Below are 27387 nucleotides of genomic sequence, written 5' to 3'. Positions count from 1 at the left end.
AGTTAGTGCTGAGAAGCGGGTGCCCAACTCCAGGGGAATGTGAATGAAAGGGCAGTCAGGTACAGGGACTGGAAATAAAGATAAACAAGTTATGGGTAAGTAGACCAAAGCAGTAAGAGTAGATTAAATCACCCCGAGGAAAAATCCGATAGAGCAAACTCAGTACTGTGAGAGGTAATCTCTTGTTAAAAAATGTCACTTTAATCTCATAGGATTACTGAAACCATATCTTTGCATGTCATTTTGAGGTTTTATAATGAATATTATATAAAACAGGTATATTTATGAATAAACTGGGTTAATTTTTTCAGCTTTACTTCAAACACTGGCTACAAATGATGAACCTTATAGACTTTTTTGATGGAGATGTTAAAAAGGCCTTCAAGATAGCATTCAAACTGGCATTGGGCATACTGTTGGGCCTGGTACCACCAGCAGTTAAAGCTTGCAGGGCTTCTAAACAGAAGCATGGCATGCAGTCAGCTGGAGTCTTGATTTCATAACAATTTTGATTACAGATTGGGACAAGATTTTTGAGGTAAAGGTTTCAAAAAATAGTAAGTTACTCCTTTGCCTGACCAACATCATACGGTCTATTTCAGGAGATGTTTGAACTCCAGAGCTCCCAAATCCAATCTTACAGGGATGTTTATTTATATTTCAAACCCTTTTCCTTAAATAATGGTTAGCAGTGTCCTTTCTTATAGATTCGAAGACAATACAAAAGTAAAAATATTAGCATAATCCAAGTCAAGTGTAGTTAATGTAAGATTACTCTATTTTTAATTGTTCTGTGTATCTTCAAGATGTATGGACAGATATTAAATATTTTCACAAAATCTGTACATTTCTCACAAAATCAGTGAAAAGGTGGTTCAAATGCGTTACCTTTGTTAGCTTTAACAATCTGACATTTTAAAAGCTTCAAATCCAGTACATCTGAATTGTTAAGTTCAGAGGGTACTTCTTAGCCCTGACCTTAATTCCTCTATGTATTTGACTTTCTTCTGTGACCTCCAAAATATTCTACCCTGGTTTTTTTCCTATCATTTCTCCTCTGTGTCTATGCCTCTTCCATAGCCCTATACCTAAATGTTGGTATTACTGAGGTCTATCCTCAAGCCACTTTTTTCCTTTTCTGGTACAGCTGTCATTAGGAAGTGTAGTTGTTCTTCCAAGCTACAAATCGCAGAACCATTTGCAACCTCTTCTCACTCAATGGTTTCCTCTTCCTTACTTCCTATAGTGAGTTAGTTTAGTTCAGTGAACATTTGAGTATGGCTTAAATCTCTCTTCAAGACAGTCCTTTCTTAGCCTCACTGTCAGTGCCTTTGGTCAGGTTGTGATCATTTCTTTTTTTGGCACTTTTGGTCAGCAAACATTAATTGAGAGTCCACTCTGTTATGCTGGGCATTAAGGATACAAAAATGATTTAAGCTTACATAGAAATAAGGGTGTTAGGCAAACAAGTATAAGCAATTATGTTCCTTGACAATGGAGATTTGCTGTCATATTAAACATTTTGCAAGACACATAGTAATACATTAGAAATGTAGACAATTTTGCATTATGAAAAGCAAGCCTCAGAATCTAGTGTGAGGCTGAATATTGCAAAGAGCCAGCACAAGACAGGCAGCAGTACCACATAGAGGGATGCCTTTATGTTACTATTAGTTCTCCCTATGTCATAGCATGCTGCCTTCAGTGTTTGTGTCACTCTCTTCTCTCCAGTGTTTCATAATCATTGCTGGAAAGCTACCAAGAGTGCAGGACTGGATTGTATACACACTTTCTATTTATGTGAAGTTGTTTGTATGGAATATTCCTTAATGGAATCATTATATTAGACATTTGTATAAGAAGTCAAATGGGGCAGAGTTGCTAATCTATTGTGAGGTACGTCTGGGAGGACTTCATGAAAGTGATCTGCTTGAGTGGGAACTTGAACCCAATGGGACATAACAAGGAGGTTGTATGAAAGCACTAAACCACATGTTGTAACTGTAAGTAATTTCTTAGCTCTGGGGTAGAATAGACAAAAACGGCTTCGATAGAAGAAATGAAGCCAGGGGTAGATGAAGCTAGAAAGATCATGAAGGATTTTGTGTGCTAAGCTAAGGAACATGGACAGTTCAGAGCTACTGAAGGATTTTAATCAGAGGAGTGACATAGTCAGATTTATGTTTTAGAAAGAAGTTCCTGGCGTCCCAGAATCCTAACTTCAGTGAACCCTGCCCTGCTTTCTGTATTCTCTATCACCAGAGTCAGCTTGGTGAAACACAGGCTGATCTTGTAAATCTCAGCTCACCACTTGAGAACAGATGCCTAAGTCTGATTTCTACCGTTACTTTGCTGTCTCCTCTATCTTGAACATTTTTGCATCAGACACCCACATAGCTCACTTCATTTTACTCATGTCTGCCCTGAAACATCACATCAGAGAGACCTTCCTAGGCTATCCAAACCAGCATCACCTCTGTCACCCTAGTTTCTTACCTTGCTTTATTTTTCTTCTTAGCACTCACTCGCCCTAAAAGTTATATGTTTATTTATTTCTCCATCTTCCCGCTAGAATGTAAGCTCCATGACAACATGAGCTTTTGTATATTTTGTTCACCTGTAAGTGTTCTGTGCTGGGCACTTGATAGGTGTTCAGTATTTGTTGAAAGAATGTGGCCCCAACCGTCTTTCTTCTTTTCTCTCTTTGACCCTGTGCTTCTCCCTTCAGATGGGGGAGTTCTTACAGTTCACCAATCCTTACTTATGCCTCTTCATGAAATCCTGTCCCTCACTCAAGATCCATCTCAGATACCACCTTTTCTGTAAAATCTTTTTTCAAGCAGTTGCTGCTTCTGCTTAGCTCCCATAACACTTTTTGAATAGTTAGGAGAAAAGTGTTTACCTGGGCTGTCCAAGATGTGATGGATATAAATAAATACTTGTCAGCAAGTTATTAATTAACCAGTAGAGAATTACACAATGAGGTAGACAAGCATTATAGATAAAGTTTGAAATTCAGTTGGTTAAGTGGAGAAATGAACTAATTAGGTGTGACTTGAAATTTGTTTATAAATGCAGTATGATTAGGGGAAAATAGCTGGGGGAACCATCACCAATTTCTATTATATACACAGTTGTACAGACAATCTGGAGATGGTATCTGTTGATACATACATAAACACACACACACACACACACACACACACACCATTTTACTGATGTATTACCTTTTTTGTAGAAGTATTTACTTTTCTTTCTGCCTAAAGTATTACTTCTCCACATACATCATTGAAAAGAAATTATCTAGAAATGTTTTGATTGGGTCATATTAATAGCACTATGCCCAGGCCGATTTCTACTTTACAAAAGCTGATATAATTCCATTTGAATTGTCAAAAATGTCTTTGTTGTAAGAAAACGCTGGGTAATTACTTTTCTGGCTAACAGGAAGGTATAGAGGTATAAGGTAGGTTTTCCAGTTCAGCGTGGGTATCTGATGATCTTTAAATTCACTTTAAGTGATTAATGTCTGCTGTGAAATCCTGGCTGGGATCTTTGTGTGAAGTTATTCAACTTTTCATTTCTGAACTCATGTTCCTCTTTGACCCATAAGTGTCTTTCTTCTCAGGTGAAAATCATGCTAAATTGTTTAGGGTTTCATTGAACTTTCTAATTGAGACACAAACTATGAAAGCTAATAATGAAGTATAATTATTGTCTACATGTAAAAGCAAAAGTTGCCGGTAATCACCATTAACCTCTAATATTTGCCAACAAGAAATGTAAATAGGAAAAGTCAAATTTATTCTTCTTTTAATATTTGAGGACCACATTAGATGGCTGGAGGACCATCTGCAGGTGCCAGAGGGGTTTTGGGACATTATCTCTAATGAGTTGAAAGTAAATAAATACAGGAAGCTGGTGATATGAAGATGAATACTTTATTTAGGGTTGTCCCTGTTTATTGACAACATCAGTGATGCTGAGATGCTTCCTGTGGAAGATAGCAAAGGAAGTATGATTTTCATATAATTTATCACAAATTTCTCTTTTTTTTTCCACCAAACAATGGCTAATGCATTTGAGAGGGGAAAAAAATCCCAGTAGATCTGTTAATTGGGAATCACTATGCTACAAATGCACGAAGTATAAGCAAACATTTTCCTATGATGAGTTCATAAGCTTTTTAATGAAATATTAGGAAGAATTTAACCCATTCCCTTGTTTTTTCTTAAGATGTGAAAGGAAGATTTTAGAAAGACTTATGTAAACTTTAAGTAGACTTTAAAAGTTTGTTGTGTTAGAGAAATATTTGAGGAGATGTTATAATGCAATAGAAATTTTTGCTTTATATTTTTTAAAGGATTTTTTATGGTATTTTGTTTGTTTTGCAGAGTAAAGCCAATCCCGGCTGAAGGAATCAAGTCAAATCCTTCCAAGCGGCATAGAGACCGACTTAATACAGAGTTGGACCGTTTGGCTAGCCTGCTGCCTTTCCCACAAGATGTTATTAATAAGTTGGACAAACTTTCAGTTCTTAGGCTCAGCGTCAGTTACCTGAGAGCAAAGAGCTTCTTTGATGGTAAGACAGAAGGGTTTAATTTGTCTACAATAACTTATAAAAAATACTTGTATTAAATATAGCTGTTTCTGTGTTAATAACTACAAAAATTAGCCGTATTTGGAAAATTTATTGCTGTATAGTAAAACTTCAGTGGCAAAGCCAGATTTGTAAGTCTTAAAAAATCAATTTTCCAGTTTTATTCACCCAACAGATGCAGCCACTGAAATGATGCATGGTATCATTCTTTGAAAATCATATATTTAGAAGTTACGCTCAAATTGATTATGTCGAATTCCAGTTTCCCTTCTACTTCAATATTTAAAAGTCTCTTTTTTTTAAAAAAAAAAAAAAAAAAGAAAAGATAAAACACCATCTTGCTGGATTTTCTGTGTTTTCATAGACATATCATTTTATTTATCCCTCCAAACTTGTGTATATTTCTAATCTTTTTTTTTTTTTTTTTTTTTTGAGGCAGACTTTTGCTGTTGTTTCCCAGGCTCGAGTGCAATGGCACGGTCTTGGCTCACTACAACCTCTGACTCCCGGGTTCAAGCGATTCTCCTGCCTCAGCCTCCCAAGTAGCTGGGATTACAGGCGCCCACCACCACGCCCAGCTAATTTTTTGTATTTTTATTAGAGATGGGGTTTCGCTGTATTGGCCAGGCTACTCTCAAACTCCTGACCTCAGGTGATCCGCCCATCTCAGCCTCCCAAAGTGCTGGGATTACAGGCGTGAGCCACTGCGCCTGGCCTATTTCTAATATTTTACATTAATTGTATACCGACTGCAAGAAATATAATTAATACATGTTTTTCACTAGAAAGAACATTTGATTGTAAGAGTCAATAGAATTTGATTTCATTCTCTATTGTGTCACTGAAAACTATTTGTCATTAACTAAACCAGGTAGCATCCCCGTAGCTCAGTTTTCTCAGCAGTAAAGGTTAGGGTTTTGAGCTAGGCGGCTGGATGATATTTGTTACCTTTAAATTGCAATGGAAGTTTTTGTTTGCAAATGATGTTTCAGTGTATTTTCTCATGTAAAATTAATTTTTGATTTATCTTTTATCGGTCTATAAGGCAGAAATAGATTTTTTAAGGAAATGGTCTTTTTAAAATGTCGTATAATTTTACTAACCATAGCAAGTTAATGATAAAATCTCAGTGGGCTATGTCAGTCAATGCTTCTCATACATTAATGTGCTTACAAATCACATAGGGATCTTGTTAAGATGCAGATTCTTGTTCAGTAGCTTTAGGTGTGTCCCTAGATTTTGCATGTCTAACGAGCTCTGAGATGATGCTGATCCTGCTAGTCTAGGTCACTAGGAAGTGCCTAGACAACATGTTTATAGATATTTGAATGGTAATTTGTGTTTAGAATATTGCAACAGTTAATTTCCCTTTAGATTTATGTTTACATAATCTGATGTGTTTCGTCTGAGCATCTTTTTATTTATTTGCTTGCTTGCTTGCCTGTCTTTCTTTTGGATAAAAGCTATTTAGTTTAACAGTTGTGGTCTGGGCAATATACAGATTTGAGGATAGTGATTTCAGGAAAGAGTATATATTTCAAAGTTTCATAGTACACAAATTTTCTCTGACCTATATAAAAAGTGTTTGAATTTTCAGTTGCCTCTATACCAAACCCTTCATGTTGGGAGAAGAGTTACGCAGTATTCAGTGATGGTCTGTAAGTATGTGTGTATTAGCTATAGTCATTTAGCTGACATAGTTGGAACTAGAACTCAGGTTTCTAGATTCCTTATATTGTTTTTCCTGACCAAATAATACCTATTTTTTTCTGGGAACCGTTGCATAGCAAAGCACTGAGGATTTTTTCCTAGACCTGTGGTTCTTAAAAGTGTAGTATCCAGACAGGCAGCATCAGCATCACCTGGGAACTTGCTAGAAATGCTAATTATTGGGTCCAACCCTAGACCTATGGAATCTAAGGTGGTGGGACCCTTGGTGATAGGGCTAGATGCATGTTGAAGTTTAGGAGCCACTGCTGTAGATTGTAACTTCAGGCCTCCTCCCAGCTTCACGGAATGCTGTCCTGATCCCTAGCATTTACTCACATGCTGTGCTTAGTGCTTGACCATGTGGTGGCAGATTCTGTGATGTGTAGGAAGACATGGTTGCCACCCTTAGAGATTCTGGAGTCTAGAAGCCAAGGAGGCATTATTCCCTGACTCTGATAAAGCTTTATTGACTTGAGTCATTTTACCTTTCCATTTCTTGTTCCTTTGTAATGGGGAATCAAATTGTATACATTAAAAGAAAAAAAAGTATAGGTTTTTCCTCTGTTTAGAAATAGTACATATGTGTGTATCTAGACAGATACATATAAATGTGTGTGTGAAACACACATATATAAACAGATATATTTCTATATTTAATGTCTACATTATGTGTGTATGTGTGTTCATGTATATATACACACAGACACATACATGATTAGATATGAGTCCTATTATTCAATGCTTCAAGTAAAGGAGATCTCACAGTCTATCTTATAAAGAATGTCATAGTTTAACACAGGGTTCATCACAGAATTGTTAAAAACTTTTTTCTCAGCTCTTCATTAATGAGTTTGTCTATTTTTTATTCTGGTTCAGTGTATTTGACAGTAGGATCTTATTACCTATTTGCATGATTCCTTCATCAACTACGTTATCATTATCTTTAACGTTAGATTCTTTTCAAACTGCATTGTGCATAAGAATTACCTAGAAAGCTTTCTAAAATGCAAATTCGGAGGCATGCCCCTGCTGATAACAAGTAAGTTCTGTGTAAAACCCAAGAATCAGTATTTTAACAAGCATGTTACGGAGTCTGAGGCAGTGATTTAGCCTAGCCTTGCTTATGCCCTGAACAAGTTAATTTTTGTTTCTTTGCCTTCAGAATGACAAATGCAAACATACAAAATTTAAAGAAGTCTATAAATATTTTTGCTTGTGTTTTAGTGGTGTACGTTCAGCCTAAGCAGTTTCTTAGATTGTTTGATACAGAAACATACAGTTAGATGGAAAATGAAAATAATCAAGTTTTTTTTTTAATCCCCAAATTTCCTCCAGACTACCAGTGGTCTGGAAAGGCAATGCAACATTTCAGAGCACACAGAGAATGAAATTATAAGGGTAACCCTTATGAACTGAAAAAATGGTAGATGCAAACGAAGAGATTTGAAACATGCTAACAATGATTAGGATTTTTGTGTGCAGTTGGACCCACTCTCCCACTATTAGGGAAACAGTATAGCGAAGCGAAGGGAAGCTCAAAGTGAATAACAGGATGCAAACAGGGGGTGTGTAAATTCCTGCGGAAAGAACAATATAAACGAGTAATCATACAATCTTGTTAGAAAGGAAACTCAAGTTTTACTGTAACAATAGATATTTTTCCAAGAAAATACATCTATTTATTGCAAGTTTAAATAATCCAACTTGGATGGATCTTCTTAAAGTTTGGAACCATGACTATACTGCTGCTGCTGTCTGAAAAGCAACACTAAAGTTTTAAGTACTACATTAATATTTATCCATTTCTAATTAATTAAAACATTTTGAAATATAACTTTAAAATACTTGAACAAGGCTTAGCAATTTTTCAGTTATAAAGTTGAAAATAGTTTCTGTGACATGATTTAAGCATTACATTTAAATATATTATCGCTGAGATGGAGGGTATTTTAAAAATTTAAATAACAATGATTACAATCAATAATAGTTTATTAATAGAGACTAGGATTTGGGTGGTTACAGTCTAATCTTTGGAACTGGTTGATGTGAAGAGAAAGGATTGTTTCCTCCTATATCATGTCTCTCAAAATTGTTAAACAGTGTACATTGGGCTTGTTGATCAATCTAATCAGCATCATAATGTTTCATTCCTAATTTCAGCATATCTTTAATACAATTTTTAATGAGATTTCCTTACTGTTTTTTGAAATGCCCATTATTATGTAAATATTTTGTTCAAATTATTCTGTTTTTATACAGCTACCCCGAAATTAAGAATTCGGGAATGACTACTTTTGTTTTCTGTTTACATACAAATGCCTAATGAGCCTGACAAAATGGAGCTTAGGGATCCGAGTTTCTGATTTCAAAATGTTGCATTTGCAGCTGTCATAGGGAATAGTATTATTCTAGTTATTTTTAAAACAAGGTAATGTTAGGGAAAATCTAAGTCTTGAATCATTATACACGCTTAAAATAATCACGATTTTATAAAATGTAGAATTATTTACGTGTTAGAATATTTTCATTCATTAAGCCTAAAAATGCTGTGGGAAGAGAGGATAATAGTTATATTATGTGATGATCTAACATTTATTTGACCCCATTGTTTATCATGGATCTTTCTTGACTTTATTTTAAATTAAAAATTACAATGCTCTGTTCTTGGTCTTCCTTTTGCAGATGCCTTAACAGTTCATTCCCAGTTCATTAGGTTTTCGAAAGAGAGCTATTGTGTTTATTCATCTTCAGCTTGTGCATTTCTCCGAATTTCAGTTGTTTGGTATCTCTCTAGACCAGAACATTATTCTTGAAAAACAAGTATATGTACATGTGTATATGCAAAGAACAAGCTTGAACAAGCAGTAAAAATGAATTAAGTAATGCACTTTTAAGTGTTGATGTTTTATAAAATCTAATAGATTTGTATGTCTGCTTTTTCGTTCATGAGAATTCTATAATTTCATCTGCTTTGTTGTAATTTTAAAATTTCTGTGTGTCAAGTAATTTACCAATGTTTCAGTATCATAGTATCATAGCAAATGTTATTTCTTAATTCTAGGACTATCCAAAGTAGGTTTGTTTGCGTAACAGTTTAGCACATTTGAAATCACCAAATAAAGTATTTGTTGAATTTGATTTACCCATGGCGTTATCCATCTTACATGGTGATTTAACTGTTATCTTTTTTCCTAATTCACATTTTAAAACATGAAACTCTAATTACAATATTCATGATAACTTTCATAGCTAAAACTATATAAATCTAGGTTCTTTTAAAATTTTAATTTATGGACTTCATACAATAAAACCCCCGCAGATTTAAACATGAATAAATACAAAGAATAGTAACGCATTCTTATTGAATGAATATACAAATCCTGGCTCTCATATTTAATATGTGACCTCTTTGGTTCAGGAATTTAATCTCTCTTTTCCTCAGATATCCCAATTTACAGTATAAGATTTATTAGGTTATATGAATAAATGTAATACGATAGAACTTTATATAGGATACTTTTATCTCTGCTTTTGTTTGCTTTGACAAGTATTTTGAAGAACACAGTGACAAATATCTGAGATTCAAACAATCTAAACTCATTGCATCATATATTATGTATTTTGCTGCTTTCCTGTCTCTTTTAAATTTACTGATTTAATGGGTTTCTCTTTGATCATTACCTAGTCTTGCATGGCTCTAGAATCCTTGCTTATTTGGCCATGAACAGGTCATTAGTCGTGAATTTTTTTCTTTTTAGGGAGACTACCATGGGCTAACATTAAAATCACCAACTTTCAGCAATTTTCCTTTTTTTAGAAAATTTTCAAATACAGACATTTAAAAATCTGTAGTTAAGTCTTAAGATATTTCGTGAGGGTTTGTGATCTGGTTAATGGAAATGTACACCTTCATGTTATAGTGTTTTATAAAACATATTTACATATAATATTAATTACATTGAAGTCTGAAGAAATTTTTATTTAGTAATATTTGTATATTATTTTTAAATCTTGCTCTTACAGCCTTTTGACTTTTTGATCAATGAATTTTAATGAGTAACTCAAATTCGTTTATTTGCTTATGGCTGGAAATTTAGATTTTAGAGTCATTATATCGTCAGAATAACATTTTAAGCCATTAAAGTGAATAAAATATTCCAGGGGGGAGAACATGTAGAATAAGAGGAAAAGTACCAAAGATAAGATGTTTTAAGGATGAGCAGGGGTGGTAAAAAGTGAAATCTGTGGAGTATGAAAGTATGCTAAGGTGATAATGAGTTGACTTAAGATACCTTCATTTGATGTGTTCTTAAATTGGAGAACCAGAGAGAAAACTGTACATGAAAATGAAAACTGAAATGAAATGAAAGTGTAAATTGAAATGAAGTGAAAGTGTAAACTGAAATGAAATGAAAGTGTGTACAGAAAAATAATAACATTAGAGAAGGTGATTTCCGTTCCTTGTTTGTCCATAGAGGCCAAAAAGCCATTCATTTGTCAGCAGTGGGAGATTAAGAGGGAGACAAATATCTGGGCTCCGTGGCTCATGCCTCTAATCCCAGCATTTTGAGAAGCCGAAGCAGGAGGACGGCTTGAATCCAAGAGTTCGAGACCAGCCAGGACAATGTAGTGAGACCTCGTCTCCACACAAAATAAAAAATTAGCTGGGCTTGGTGGTGCACTTCTGTATCCCAGTTACTCGTGAGGCTGAGGTGGGGAGATATTTTGAGCCCAGGATGTCAAGGCTGCATTGAGCCGTGATCGTGCCACTGAACTTCAGGAGTGAGACTGTTTCACACACACACAAAAGACGGAGACAACTAGTCTGATGGGATTGGTTGACATAAAGAACCTTAATGAATTGTACATACTGAATTCTTCATGTATTTTCTAGCCTGAAATTTTCTCACACAATTGTCATCTTTATAGAGCATTCTGTTGTCAGCTGGATTTTTTTTTATCGTGTCTAATTTCTGTATTATGGAGACATTTCATCTCTTTATCTCAGCATGGTAGAGGGAGATTGTGTTTTGTGATTAAAGCACTGACAGCAGGAGCTGTGGATGCTAGTTCAGTTAACGAATCTTGTGTTTTTTGATAGACTTTAACCTCACTGTTCCACAGGGTCTTCCATCTTCTCAGGATGTTTGATAATGATGCTTGCTTGCCCTGCTGTATTAGGTTTGTAGTAAATTAATCCTAAAAATGAGAGATCTGTGAAAAAATTTTATAATTAGAATTGTTACTGTTATGGAAATCATAGTTATTTCCTGCAGAATCCTGATATTTCACTTGTTTTAATGGAGAATTTTCTGTTTTTTTTTTTTTTTTGAATATGCATAAGGGCCTTTACCGACCTAGTATTAATATCAATTGAGAATCCCTTTGTTTAATTAATTTCATATTTTTGATTTAGAGATGGAAATTTGTTAATAAACTGTTTTTCCCCTTTTGATATAATACATAATAATTTACTTACGTATATTGTTTTCTTTTTTCAAAAGTGGTACATATTCCAAATTTGGACACTTGGAAAAGTGTGATCGCTTGCTTTGGTGAGGATAGAAATTTTGGGCATTGTATGCTACTTGCTATATTGGGATACATGTCAAATTTTGTGTTACTGTGCTATATCTTAAGATAGGTGCTTCAGCTTTTGTGTTTGTAAAATTGTTATTATTTCCTGAAGACATTCACAATAATAACTGTGCTTAACAGCATGGAATGATAATTTTAAGAAGTATGAGGGAATTCAATCCAGAACATACGTGAGTTATTTTCTAAATCCTAAGGTTCTAAGTCTCTGTTTCTCAAAGAGTGGCACCTCATTCTCAGCATCACTGGGGAACTTGTTACCTATGCAAACTGTAGAGCCCTATCCTAGACCTACTGAATCAGAAATTCTAGAGGTGTGCTAAGCATTGTATTTTAAGCCTTCCAGGTGATTCTAATGTCTGTGAAAGTTTAAGGATCCCTGCCCTCATTGGGTATTTACATTATGTTACTTAAAATGCAATTTAAATACTACTCTTGTATATATGAAAAGCTAATTGCAACTCATTCCCCACTTGTTCCATTAATGCAGAGATTTGTCATATAGTTATAGAGGAATTGTATAAAACTGAGTGCGTACCAATGAGTAACTGGAAGAATGTTAAACATCTTTGGAAGTCAGTTTTCATGTAAGAGTTTGGATAGAACAAACTTTTAAGGACTTTTTGAGCTGGAAAATGATGTTTCCTAGATTTGCTAAAAATACAGTAATACTAGTTTCTCAACCTACAATCATAAATATATAAACTAACATTTGCATTTTAAGAAAACTGAATATTCTTCCATTCTACCGTGGTGATTAGAAATTTGTAGGCAGAAAAACAGTAGTCTCTCAGTATAATTAGAAGCTACTAGACCTTGTAGACCTAATCTCTGTTTCCTAGGAATTTAGAATATAACATAGTTTTCTTTAGTTTCTTCCCTCCTTCCCTCAAAAGAACGCTTCTTTTACAAAAGAAAACAGTGTATTGGAGTGATACATGTATGTTTTACCAGTAGGTATGTAGCAGAAGCTCCTTTTAGGTACACTTAATATATTATTTGGAAATACCCATCATAGCAGACTAAACTAAACTGGGAATGTTTTTCTTAAATTTAAGAAATACTGCATTACTTAACCCTTTCTAATTTATAAAAGTTTATGTGGTTGGTTGGATTTTATAAGTCATAGCTGTGCTCTCCTTTATGTTTACGTCAATATGGGAATGGAATTGAATTTTCCCTGCCAAAGTAGTAAAGGGGATGGTAAATATTATGAAATTAATTGAATTTATAGCAGCAGTTAGGGACTAAAAGGGGATATGCTTTCCCTGGCAAGACTTTTATCATGTCATCTTTCTGTTTAAATGCAAACTATAGTAACAAAATACAAAATATAGTTTACCACTATTCGGTATTCCTCATGAATTTTTTTTTCCTTGACCAATTCAAAGCATGTGGTATGAAGAGATTTGGCATTAGCGAGCAGGGGAAATCTGAGCTTAGATGTCTAAGGAAGGAAAGTACCATATTAGGAAACATGGATATGGTTAAATGCATGTGGAAATAAAACTTGAGTCATCTGGTATGACCATTTGATAATGCTGTGATGTATTTGCACTCTAAATTCCATCATTTGTTAGATTAAATTCTTATTTGTATTGTATGACTCCTTCATAGATCTTTCAATGAGGAAATAGTGGAAATATTTTGGTGGTTTACTATCTTAACATTCTACTGAATGTTCAGAGTCTGATTCTCACACTTTGGAAAGTGGTACATATCCTCACTGATGGGGAAGATTTTAACAAATGCCCATTACGGTACAGCAGATACTTCCCAGCTGGTGACCTATTTTCAGATACTACATTTTGTTTCTGTGGACTGTCATAAATTTAATTCCAGTGGTGTAATGTTTAAAGTGTCATTATGCATATAATTTATGTAACAATTTACAGTTTTGAAGTATAGTTGACCCTTGAACAATGTATTAATAACATAAACAGCCGATTAATGTGTCTTTTGTGTATGTATTATATACTGTATTCTTAAAGTAGGCCAGATAAAAGAAAATGTTACTAAGAAAATCATAAGGAAGAGAAAATATATTTACTATTCATTAAGTGGAGTGGATCATCATACAGGTCTTCATCCTCATTGTCTTCATGTTGAGTAGGCTGAGGAAGGGTTGGTCTTGCTGGCTTGGGAGTGGCAGAGGCATGTAAGAGGACTTGCATAGTTCAAACCCATGTTGTTCAAGGGTCAGCTGTACTTTCAAATGTGTCATATAGTTATCATAGTAATCCTATTAGATACTAATTACTGCTCTCCACTTAAAGATGATAAAAATACTCAGTTACCTCCTCAGGGGCACTTTAATTCTAAGTTTCTCATCATGGTTTGAGGGTGTATAAAGTCAGCATAGACTTTGTTACCTCTGTCCTTGATTGTCAGTGATTGATTCCAGGCATTACCCTGGTATTCTACATGTTATTTTAATCTTCACAAGAATTTGTCTCAAGAGGTAGCATTGTCCTCATTTAAAGATGAGGAAACTAAAGGTCAAAGGTGGTTAGCAAAATGGGCGGTGGTTAATAATAGCTCACACACTGAGGTCTGGCTACCTGAGTTTTTGTCTAAGCTCTGCCACTTAAATCTCTATGACCCTGTGAACATTTTCTCAATCTCCCTAAGTCTCAGCTTTCTAATATATTGAAATAACAATGTCAGTCTCATAGAACTATTATGAAGATTAAATAGGATATAATACGTGGAAAGTGCTAGGTGTACAGTGTGTGCCCATTATCACATATGATTACTAACTAAGGTCACTCCAATGGTAGGAAGCAGCTCTTGTGACAGTGTCTCATGTCACTTTCTTACTCATTGCTTTCTTTCTAATCAGTGCAAGCAATATATACAGGAAAATGAGTAGTATTGATAGAGCCTCTAGTAATTTACTAAAGTAGTAGTAGGCATGAGAGCAAGAAATAGAAGAAAAACTTCATGCAGGGGTAGACATTACATAGTTTAGGCTGAAAGGCCGTGACATAAAATGTTTCCTGAAAAAGCACAGCAGTGTTTTTTAAATGATTTTAAAAGTCCACTCTTCTTGGACTCATCTTTGCACAATATTTACTTCAGTTATTTACCAGTGATTAACCTTAAACACAAGAGCAACAGAAATATTTGCATATTTGTTTTTGGTAGAAACCTCCAGTGATCATTCCCCCAAATGAACTTGTCACTTTTCTTACTTATGTAGTAGTTATACTATATTAAATATCATCCTTCCAACATTTGGAATTATAAGCATTGTTGTTTAGAAAGAATTTGTTCTTTTTATTTTTTCTCTACTTCAAGTTCCTGTAATACTTTAATTAAACTCTATTCTGGTACTTAGTATTTTTGACATTGTTTTCTAGTTATTTCCATAGCTTATATCCCCTACTTAAAGACAGGGTCTGACTCAAGTGTCTAATTACATTGGCTAATACCCCCAGTTCAAGCCCAGGAACAAATTATAAATTACTCTGAGATGAATGGTCTCTTTCATTGCCTAGTCATCTTCTCAGTGATCAAGTAGTTATCTCTTAATATTTATGTTTTTCTACTGCCAGTGACTGTAGGTGGAACTGATATCAATTGTGTTGATTAAATATTAATTTTAAGAGATTCCGAACAATAATTTAGATATATAAAGTCTGACACTGTTATTGTCTGTTTTTAGGCTTATTTCATAATGTAAGGGTTTGGCTTTGTTGTTTTCTTTTAAAAGCAAGTGTTACTGATGCTTCATACCAGAGCTTTTAGAAAAGTAACAGAATATAGTTGATTCTGACATTGTATGGTTTTAGTGCATTCAAGCAAATGTGACCATTAGTAAGCAAGCAACAACATAACTTACAGAATAGAAGGGGAAAAAAGGCCATTCTCTCTTCTGCCATTCTCTCTGTGTACAGATTAAACATTTCTTTTGGTCTTGATGAACTGTTAGGTCAGTTTACCTCAAACTGTTTTTTGGCCTAAGGAAATCTGTTCTCTGGCCTTTTGAAGTTATATTCAGAGACCGTGCTTTTGGCTGTTTCTTGCAAAGAGATATGTTTTAACTTCTGCAAAGGCCAGAATGGCATGAGATTCTGGTGTGACACATTCACTGATGATTTACCAGAAAATACACTGCAAATATGAAAGACTGCAGACAGGTTTTGTATGTGGAACTCTGCTCAAACTGAGAGAAAGTCTAGTTATTAGTAAATCTCTAGTTTTTTCACTGAGCTGGATTATTTTGTCACATAAAAATATAGTGAAATAAGTGTTAAGAGGACTGCCAGAGTCAGTTTTATTTAATGGTTTCTCTTATTTAAATATCACAGGTTAAAAAAAGGTCAGAAAGTGGAAAGTATCTAAAAGATTATACTTTACAACCAGGCAATCCATAAGCTCTGAGAAATATTTCTACTAATTAAAGCTACTGTTTGTTGAACTACTATTGATCCACTATGTGTCAGAAACTTTACGTATATCCTCATTACTCTTCACAACAGCCCTGCAAGATGTGCTTTAAAAAAATATTTTTAATTACCACCACACATATTAGGAGACAGGCTTAAATAACTCCCACTTTTAGTAAATGTCAGAGGTAAGATTTGAGCCCAATTCTGTCAGTTACCAATATCCACATGCTTTTAAGTGAGATAATATTTGAAAGTGCTTGGCAAAATGTTTAAGTGGTAGCTGTTATTATTTCTATTCAGCTGCACTTCCTCTCAGACTATAAATACATACATACCCCCCCGCCACATACACACACACACTGAGAAAAAAAAAAAGAGAGCATATAACATGACACCTCCAATAGTAAGCATCCTATCATGCCATCAGACTTTCCTTCACATATATAATCCCCAGGCAGTTAAAAGCTATACTGGAGAAGCCACTTTACAAGATGTAATACCTAGGAGTAAATATAAAAATACCTGTGCACATCTTTTTTGTAGACAACTTTAAAACATTCTAGCAGGACAAAATATAGACTTGAACAAATGGAAAGAAATGTATGTTCTGGGATAGAATGATTCAAGATTATAAAGACATTAATTCTCCATGAGTTAGTTTATAAATTTAACATGAACCTATTAAATAGTAACAGTAATTAACAGTTTTTACCCAAATGCTGGACAAGAATATCCCAAACATCAGAAATCCGTCTCTTAATAAGGTGCATAGTTGCTTTTTTTCTCTTCACCACCACCAGTTCCCTGATATTTAGATAAATAGATAAAAATGTTGGAATCATTTTTATAGGTTACATTATGGAGAACTTTAGTCTCCTAAGAAAGGAGGTAGGAATGGAGAGGAGTGTTTGTAACAGTGTTGTGCAGTTCTTTGAAATGCCTAAGTTTTGTGACAAAATTATATCGTGAACTCATCAAAAATTATTTTTAACAATCTGTCAGCTGACAACTTGACTAAATCCTTCAGTTTTGTTACTAGCATAGAATAAGGAACTACCCACTGGCAACAGGATTACTTACCTAGTATTTATTATACCTTGTTTTACCCAATTACTAAAAATACCAGTAGATGCCGGTATTTCAAATTGTCTTTGTTTGGTGTTCAGAAGTTTTCTATTATAGCTCTTTACTCTTGCTTACTTTTAAAATCATTGTTTTTCCTTTTTTTTCTGTAGTTGCACTAAAATCCTCCCCTGCTGAAAGAAATGGAGGCCAGGATAACTGCAGAGCAGCAAATTTCAGAGAAGGCTTGAACTTACAAGAAGGAGAATTCTTATTACAGGTAAATTTTAGTAAATATAGTTTCTTACACTAAGGACAGTTGTAAATGGAAAATGAATTAATAAGTCTTTTAATAATTCCCAGTTTAGTTAGGATTTGCTCAATGTTTTTTGCCACTTTCATCTGAACTGCGATAGTGAATGATGCTTAATACATGAAAAAATTGAATTATAGTCATGCACCATATAATGATGTTTCAGTTAACAACAGACCACATATGCGACAGTGGTCCTATAAGATTATACCGTATTTTTTACTGTAATTTTTCTAGTTTAGATACAAAAATGCTTACCATGTGTTAAAATTGCCTACAGTATTCAGTATAGTAACATGCTGTACAGGTCTGTAGCCTTGGAGCAATAAGTTATACTGTATAGCGTAAGTGTATGGTAGACTATACCATCTAGGTTTGTGTAAGTACACTCTATGATGTTTGCATGATGACGAAAATCACCTAACCACATATTTCTTTGAATGTGTCCCTGTTAAGTAATGCATGACTGTATATGAAGTAGATTAGTTAGAAGACTGGTCAACCCCTTCTGTTGTATTAATATTTCTTCAAACAGCAAGAACTCCTAGAGTATTTTAGAGGTTCTAATTTAAGACGTTGAATTTATATATATTTTTATGGAATGTATCTCTATTAAAATTGTTAAATGCATTTCTTAAATAGTTTAAAATAGTTCTTAACCCAAATTTCGTCTTGCCAATATGTTATAACTTACATTTTATTTTAGCAACTGTTTGTGACTTATTAACATACTAAAGATTTTCTCAACAACCCCAATCCTTATTTTTATGCTTCAGAATTTAGTTTCTAATTTGTCTATGAAAGCATTTTGAATCTTTTCATCTTTTTTTAATCTTTTTTTTTTTTTTAGAATTGATGCCATGATTGATTCTCACTTAAAATTCTCAGTTATTTTGTTAAAAAAAGATAGAATAAAGATGTGTGCCATGTGTGCTATCACCGCTGTGTGATCATTATCAGTTTCACCCACTGAACTGACTAGAAAAACTTACTTCACCATTGTTACAAAAAGTAACCCTAAGTTTTGGTAGCTCCACTAGTTCATTCGGTGAGTGGTGATGTGCCTAATAATATAACATTTTTATTACAATTGTGTAATCACATTCAAATTCCTGTTAGCAAAAATTAACTTACGTTAAACAAAGTAAATCTATTAAAGCATGAGTCCTCCCCCAGCCCCAACTGAGGATCTTCATGTATATGTAAACCCAAACATAAAGACTCCTTATTCAGGTCATAGGAAAGCGGTTTAATAATTGTTGTTTAAGATGATTAAACACACCTCTTGGGTTATCTACTAAGGGCATAATGAAATCCTGTATTTCAGGTGAAATAGACAAATATGTACTGATTGACGTAACACTTGGCAAGTTGGTTTAAATTATGGGCCATTTTTATTATTTCCCCCAAAACATTGAGACAAATTGTGTACATACCCTATGTCAGGGAAACAGAATAACAATAATATGAATGCAAAGCTGTAAAGCTATAATTATATGGAATATATATATTTTAAATTATCTGCAAATTGGTAACCCTTAAGAAGTTAAAATAAACTTACCTGTTTATATTGAATACCATTTGTAGATTGCTCTCTTAATAGGAAGACTCACATTCTCTATGATTTTCTTAAGATTGTGCTTATATGTTATCTTTTTATGAAGAAGATGACTAAAAACAGTATGGATATGTGAAAACGGCTGTTTGATTATATACAATTGCATAATGACATCTGACTATGTTGCAACCTACAGTTATCAGCCAATTACCACTACAGTGAGGAAGATGTTACCAGAGGTTCCGTATACCATATGGCCTAAAACTTTTGAGGAGAAATATTTTCCTTTGCTTAGCAAAGGCATATAAAGAAAATGTTACAAAAATTTTTATTAAAGGCTGGGAGCGGTGGCTCACGCCTGTGATCCCAGCACTTTGGGAGGCCGAGGCGGGCAGATCACGAGGTCAGGAGTTCAAGACCAGCCTGGCCAACGTAGTGAAACTCCGTCTGTACCAAAAATACAAAAAATTAGCTGGGCATGGTGGCAGGTGCCTGTAATCCTAGATACCCAGGAGGCTGAGGCCCAAGAATCGCTTGAGGCCGGGAGGCAGAAGTTGCAGTGAGCAGAGCTCACACCACTGCACTCCAGCCCGGGTGACAGTGCGAGACTCCATCTGAAAAAAAAAAAAAAATTATTAAAAATTTGAGACATCTTTCTAGGTTAGCTTCAATTTATTACTATTTTACAAGGAATAAAAATGAAACTGTGAATAACTGTGTCTTTATTTACTTCACATGTTTATTTCATAAGTTTAAAATACATCTCTTGCTATTTAATACTGTACTTGTTAAAATCTTGCAGCTTTGTTTTTCGGTGACAGGAGTTGAAATTTTATATAACAGTATTAATTGCAGTTTATGTTAAATAATAAGTGAGCTTAACAATTTTCAGATGTTAAGTGAATCTTTGTGACTAAGACTAAAAGAATGATGATCTCTTATTTAATTAGCATATTAATTCCTTCTGTTAATTTATTAAGACAAATTAATACAGGTAATAACCTTGTGTCTCCTGGTACTTGAGATCATTTGAGATATATAAAAATTGATATGCATCTATCCTTGCTAGATTTTTATTTCTGATAATTAACATTTGTCTAAAGAGATTTGATAACTGCACTTAAATTATCCTTCTGTCTTCTGGCATGTACACCAAGGAGTTTATTGGAATGTGACTAAATTTGTTTCACTGTTTGAAAAAGTATGATGTTCTACAAAATAATATGAGTGTGATCAATGGATAATCTTCCCTAGAAGCAGATATTTTCAGGATGAATCAGTGCAATGACAGATATATAGTGTTACTGCCAAGAGAATTTAAGAATATTCAATTTTGAGTGTGTTAATCATTAACTATTCAAGTTCTTATGGTTAGAATCACCATTGTTTATCCTAAGGGAATTGCCAGGTATTACATATATTTGCAGTCAAAAACCTGAGAGCCTGCTTGTAGTTAAAGGGACATGGATGGAGCCGGAGGCCATTATCCTTAGCAAGCTAACACAGGAACAGAAAAACCAAATACCACATGTTCTCACTTATAAGTGAGAGCTAAATGATGAGAACACATGGACACACAGAGGGGAACAACACACACTGGAGCCGTTTAGAGGCTGCAGGATGGGAGGAGGGAGAGAGGATCAGGAAAAATAATTGATAAGTACTAGGCTTAATACCTGGGTGATGAAATAATCTGTACAACAAACCCTCATGACACACGTTTACCTGTGTAACAAACCTGCACTTGTACCACTGAACTTAAAAGTAAAAAAACAGAACAAAACAGTCAGAACCATGCACCAATTTGGGATCGATAACACATAAAGGCAGCATATCATGTTATTTAACTGAGTACTCTTTGGAGCCAGACTGAATTTATCTCCTGGATCAGCCATTTTCTGGCTATGTGACCTTGGGCAAGTTACTTTTAAAGGTATAGTCCTTGACCTCAGTTTCTCCTGTTGTAAAACTGGAACATGGCACTTACCTCATTGGGTATTTGGGAGAAGAAACCACTCAAATACATAAAAACATTTCGAAAAAGGAATACTAAATAATAGTTGTTATCTTTGTAGTCAAGTTCTCAGAAGTATAATATAGATCAAGAATCTTGAAGATGGAAAGTAATTGGAGTGGAAAGAGAGACAGTCACTGTATTTCATTTATTTCATCTGATAATGAAGATATCGACTGGACTATATGTGAGCATCATAAGCACTAGGGCAAAGACTTGTTAACTCTTAAATCCCAGTACTTAGCATACATATCTCCTCTTGGGTATGTAATAGTTTATTACGTGTTGAATAAATGAATCACTATTATTTATATAGCTCTTTATAGTTCTCAAAGCAAGGTAATATAAATATTTATTTGCTCATTTCTACAACCTTATAACATTGTACCTTATTACACTGAGTGCTGGCTCTGTGCCAAGCGTTGAGTTAGGTGGGATATCATCATTATATCTACCTGATGAAGTGCCAGTTTTTGAAATAACACTGAAGCCTAAAAAGCAGTAAATACCTTAACCGAAGCCACACAGCTAGTAATAGACAGAGACAGGAGTCCAGACAAAATCTGTCTGACTACACAGTACAATTCTTCAACTAAACCATACTGTGTTCCTCCTTACATGAAAAACAGGGTGTTAGAAGACATTAGCTGTGATCACAAAGTAAAGAATAGATCAAGTACCAAATTGAACTCAAGGAGAAAATAGTGAGGGCTTGTAGAATTGAAATATATGATAATAATAAGGTGATCTGTGATACTGTTGTTATCCAAGAGGACAATAAAGGTATTAGTTGATATTGGACTTGAATTATCCAGTAATAGAAAAAGAGACTATAACTTCCAAACTAAAGAGTACGGGCTAATAAAAAATAATGGACCCGGCCGGGCGCGGTGGCTCACGCTTGTAATCCCAGCACTTTGGGAGGCCGAGGCGGGTGGATCACGCGGTGAAACCCCGTCTCTACTAAAAATACAAAAAATTAGCCGGGCGTGGTGGAGGGCGCCTGTAGTCCCAGCTACACGGAGAGGCTGAGGCAGGAGAATGGCGTGAACCCAGGAGGCGGAGCTTGCAGTGAGCCGAGATTGTGCCACTACACTCCAGCCTGGGCGACAGAGCAAGACTCTGTCTCAAAAAAAAAAAAAAAAAAAAAAAATGGACCCAAAGCAGGCAAAACAGAGAGAAAAAGAAACATTATACATATGGATGTGCTGTGAATAAATAGAAATAACACATATAAAATGATAAATTTAGGTATATGTTCATAATGACATTAAATTTTGGTGGACTAAATTCACTATATGCTTGCTTTACATATGTATTATATTTTAATTACATGTATATTATATATATATAGTGTTTTCCTATAAAAGTCTTAAAATGTTGTGACTTAAAATGTTAGCATCAGTGCTTGAAATGTCTTTGTACAGGAAGAGTTTTCTATTAATGTTCCCACTTTAAGAATCTAATCAACCTCTTTGCCTCCTCTTTCCCTCTAAAAATAGCAGTGTGATAGACTATAGTGAATGATGTCTAGTTTGTTTTTTAAAAAATATGTACAATATATTTAAAAGAGAAAATCTGAAACATGAGGAAGAAGATGTATTCCGTATTCTACCAAAGTTATTCTGACTGAGCACTAAATTTAGCTGTTTTTCCATAGACAAATCAAAAGGTATGAATAGATATTTCTTAGTCCAGGAGTGTATGTTATGGCTGTGTTTGTGAAATGTGATAATTTTAACTATTTTGAAGAGAAGAATTTTCAGAGATAAAAGTAATAACCTTTATCTGACGGTCAATATTAAGTCATATTACTAATTTTAGAACTTCCTTTCCTTGTAGGCTCTGAATGGCTTTGTATTAGTTGTCACTACAGATGCTTTGGTCTTTTATGCATCTTCTACTATACAAGATTATCTAGGGTTTCAGCAGGTAAGTATATATTATTTATATCATTTATATTATTATATCATTTACTTTTTATATATTTAGGACACAGTTGGCCATTTGTATGTATAAAGTGTCAATATATGCTGTAGAATACAGTATGTATTTGTAACTAATAATTTTTTCTAATATTAATAATTTACTGCACTATAATTCCTTTAAACCTTTATGTGATTCATGGTTACTGTGTTTCTTCTTTTGCTTACCAAGAATCTCATATATAAGAAACTTTCAGGCACGTAGGGTCTATGGGAGAAGATACAAAATTATTTGCTGTCAAATAACTTATGGATAGCAGAGGATATATGACAACTATGAAATGAATGAGGTGCTGTTAAAAAGTACAAGTAAAATCCTATGAGTTATACCTTTAATTCTGATTTAATTCAAATGGTATATAATTCAATATGGTATATAAGCTGACCTAAATAATGTGTAGCAGGTGGGTGGTCAAGAAAACATAGGAATATTGAAGTACTGTAAGCATTAGACTGGAAGTCATTGAAGGAAACAAACGTGTCTGGCTTGTTTGATGTTATTGAATGAACAATGAATAGATGGAATTATAAATATTTGATATATTTGAAGGACAAGAAGATCTTTTATGGTTTGAGAACAGATTATAACATTTGAATGCTTGCTATTCTCATATATCTGGTTCTCAAATTGTAATGTGCACAAGAATCACCTGAAGACCTTGATAAAACTTGGTCATCCCTGTGAGCTCCATTGTCAGATATTCTGAATCAGTAGTTCACAGTGGGGGCCATGAATTTGCATTTCTATCAAGCTCACAAGGTTGCCGGTCTTAATAACAGTTATATAGACTAGAGCTTCGACTATATTATATACCCAGTGGAAACCACTGAAGGGTTTTGTTAAAGGGGATGTGTATATTTCAACTTGTGTTTCAGATGCAACTTCCAGAAATTGTGTAATGGTTGGCATCAAGATGATTTAATACGAGAAGATTAGGTTCCTACGAAGATTTAAGTGTAGATGACTAAAGTAGTGGTATCTAGCTACTACTACTACCACAAAGTCTAAACTCCTGATTTCTTGCATTCTAAAGAAAATATATTAATGTCCATAGAAAGCCTGTTTGAAGCCTAATGTATTATGTAACTGTCTTAATCATGATTTGATATTGTGATTTATATTAGTAAGAAAATCAGAGATTAGCCATTTTCCAATCCATTTTTTTCTCGCATATACACATGGATTTTTTTCCTAAAAGAATATTCACATCTGACGCAAGTGGTAGATTAAGACACCATTTTTAAAACTGCAAGTTGTGACTCGCTCATGGGTATGCAGTCGAGACAGTGGATCACTATCAAACTGTTTTTTAGTTGTTTAGGATAGAATAAAATAATATAGAATACACAGTATTATCTCATGTAATAATGGTAAGTGTTTTGTGAAACTTTTCCATGTGTTTATGTCTGTGCACACACCTGTGACAGATGGAAATGTATTTTTTATCATAACTTGCAGTTAAAAGGAAATCTCTGGTTTAAGCACTAAGGGCTCAGCACCGTAGTAAATGGTGAGAGGCAAGAGGAGGAAAGTGGGTTTAATATGGTAAAGGCACAATCCCTTGCTCTTGAGGAGTCTACTTGGAGTGATAATTTTATATGAAGAAAATTTTAGAGAACAGTGAAGGAAATACATAAAGAATACCATTAAGCTTAGAGAAGTCAAAGAGGCCTGGGTGGTTAGGAAAAGCTGCAGGGAAGAGATAAGAATCTAAAAATTTACAAATGGATATGGAACATAAACAGATTTTAATATGTTGCATTTAAGGAATGGGGATGTGACTTATTTGAGCAACAGCATTCATGTTGGGAACTGATGACAAGTATCTTTTGGCTTATCTGTTGTAGTGCCAGTCTCTCTAGCTTTTTCTGCCTTAGGTTCTATCTTAGGTGACTAGGAAATTTTAGGAATCATTCAATTCGTATTCATCACCACTAGCAAGCACCCACTAATCTAAATAGGCTTTAAAATTAATTTAGCCATATTTTTTAATCAGTCCTTTTGTTGTATTCCTTGTATCTTTTTTCTTTAGTCTGATGTCATACATCAGAGTGTATATGAACTTATCCATACCGAAGACCGAGCTGAATTTCAGCGTCAGCTACACTGGGCATTAAATCCTTCTCAGTGTACAGAGTCTGGACAAGGAATTGAAGGTAAGAATTGATGGTACAAAAAATAGTGTTGGTAGTTTTTAAATATGATTCTGTGAAAGGAGGCTGGGAACCTGTAGGGTCATAGAACTCCATGATAGGGAAGTAGTGGAAAGATGTAAAGTCTGCAATCATAGGCCACAGCTAGGTCACAAAGAGCCTGATGAGCTAAGGAATATTTTGGCAAATGAGAGCCATTAATGAGTTTCAGGCAACAGAGTATTGCCATAGTCAGTAATGTATTTTATAAAAATAAGTAGTACCTTCATGAAAGATGGAAGGAAGGTACAAGGTTGATACCTGAGTGCATGTAAATTATTGTGTTTAAAATGCACCAAAGAAAAAATTAAGCTAGCATATGCAAGTATAAAAATGCTTTTCTCAATGCAAAAAATGTTTTTGGAAATTTGTTAGTGTTAAGAAAACAAAAATGCGTTAGAAAATATGAAAATTGTTGACAGTGATAGCTCAATAAAAATTTAAAAAATTACTCAAGTTCTATCTGATAAAAGTGATATTTAATTGACTTTTAGTTTCTTGTCATTAGCTCTTTTGAAAATGATTTTTTTGTATTCAGAACACAGACTCCAGTTTAGAAACTAATACAAATTTTACCTATTCAAGTGCTTAATTTTACAGCAAAATGGAAAGTAAATTTTGTTTTGCCTTTATTTCTACAGAAGCCACTGGTCTCCCCCAGCCAGTAGTCTGTTATAACCCAGACCAGCTTCCTCCAGAAAACTCTCCTTTAATGGAGAGGTGCTTCATATGTCGTCTAAGGTGTCTGCTGGATAATTCATCTGGTTTTCTGGTAAGGTAAAAAATTTTATGATACTGGCTTTTTACTATTGTTACAATAAAAGCTTGAGGCAAATTTAATTTAGCAAAATATAATTCAGCAGAGAACTATTCCCAAATCAGGCAACCCTCAGAACCAGAGAGGTTCAGAGAGCTCACTTAAAAACATGGGCTGGAGCATTTATGAACAGAAAATGCAAGTGAGGTACAGAAATGGCTTGATTGATTACAGCTTGGGATTTGCCTTATTTGAAGATGATCTGATTAGTTGGCCACCTGTGACTGACTGAGACTCAGCTATTTGGTTACAAAAGTTTAATTCTACTGTTAGGCTTTCCGTTAGCTTATATAGTAAATGAAGTTGCAATTCCTTGGTAAGAACTTAAGGAGCAGAGGCATCTTCAGCCCAAATTTAGTTTAACATTAAGTTATAGAAAAAAAAAAAAGTTAAGCCAATTTTCTTTGGTTATCTTTGATTTCAGCTTTAAAAATCTGCTACCAAATAATTTGATAAAGGAAGGTAACATTTTAAAGTAATTATTTCTGATTTTGACGGTCTTCTATAACTCGGAAAACTGTTCTTTAGGATATAGTAGCAAAGATTGAGTGAAATTACATGAAGCCTTGTATTTTGACTATTTTAGGATTTTTAAGGTATGAGAGAATTATGTAGCCCTTTTTTAATAGGAGGATGCTTACCATCTTGGGATTGAATGCCTGCTAGACAGAAAAATTATGGCCTTTCCATATGTTTCAAATAACTGTCACATAGAAAAACGATTGTATATTCATGATTGTGGAATCATCGTTTGATAGGAGACGCTGTTTTCTTGTTGCAAAGTCTGAACACCTGCATAGGAGTTGACTGTAGGGAGCAGCTTAGGATTCCTCAGAGTGGACTTGTCTGTTATCTCATTGTATCCTTAGCTTATGTCACCAAGTACAGGAGAAGAGAATAAAAGTATATTGTATATTCTTTTTATGAATAACAAGGAATTTGAAACAGATAATCAAATCTTAAATTAACATTACCAAGCAATGATTTTTGTTTATGTGTTTATTTCTGAAGAGGATTTTGCTGACCCAGAATTAGAATTGTGCTTTGAGATAGTTTTCCCAGTATTACTGCTCATGAACAATTAGTATGTAGTGTCATGTGCTGCATAATGATGCTTTGGTCAGTAACAGACCATGTATATGATGG

At 34.3% G+C, this 27387-nt stretch overlaps 1 protein-coding gene across 1 annotated transcript in view; it reads left to right on the top strand.

Moving 5' to 3' along the window:
• Positions 1-27387, top strand: part of AHR (aryl hydrocarbon receptor) — a 47719-nt gene that overhangs the window by 6885 nt on the left and 13447 nt on the right. The window contains exons 2-6 of the mRNA XM_032759989.2: positions 4395-4582; positions 17535-17641; positions 23089-23178; positions 25265-25388; positions 26066-26196. Coding sequence (XP_032615880.1) covers positions 4395-4582; positions 17535-17641; positions 23089-23178; positions 25265-25388; positions 26066-26196 — 640 coding nt within the window. The remainder of the gene's footprint in view (positions 1-4394; positions 4583-17534; positions 17642-23088; positions 23179-25264; positions 25389-26065; positions 26197-27387) is intronic.

The sequence above is a fragment of the Hylobates moloch genome, unplaced genomic scaffold (genome assembly GCF_009828535.3).
Source record: "Hylobates moloch isolate HMO894 unplaced genomic scaffold, HMol_V3 SCAFFOLD_1, whole genome shotgun sequence".
In the NCBI taxonomy this organism is placed as follows: Eukaryota; Metazoa; Chordata; class Mammalia; order Primates; family Hylobatidae; genus Hylobates; species Hylobates moloch.
This window is presented reverse-complemented; position numbering and strand designations above follow the sequence as displayed.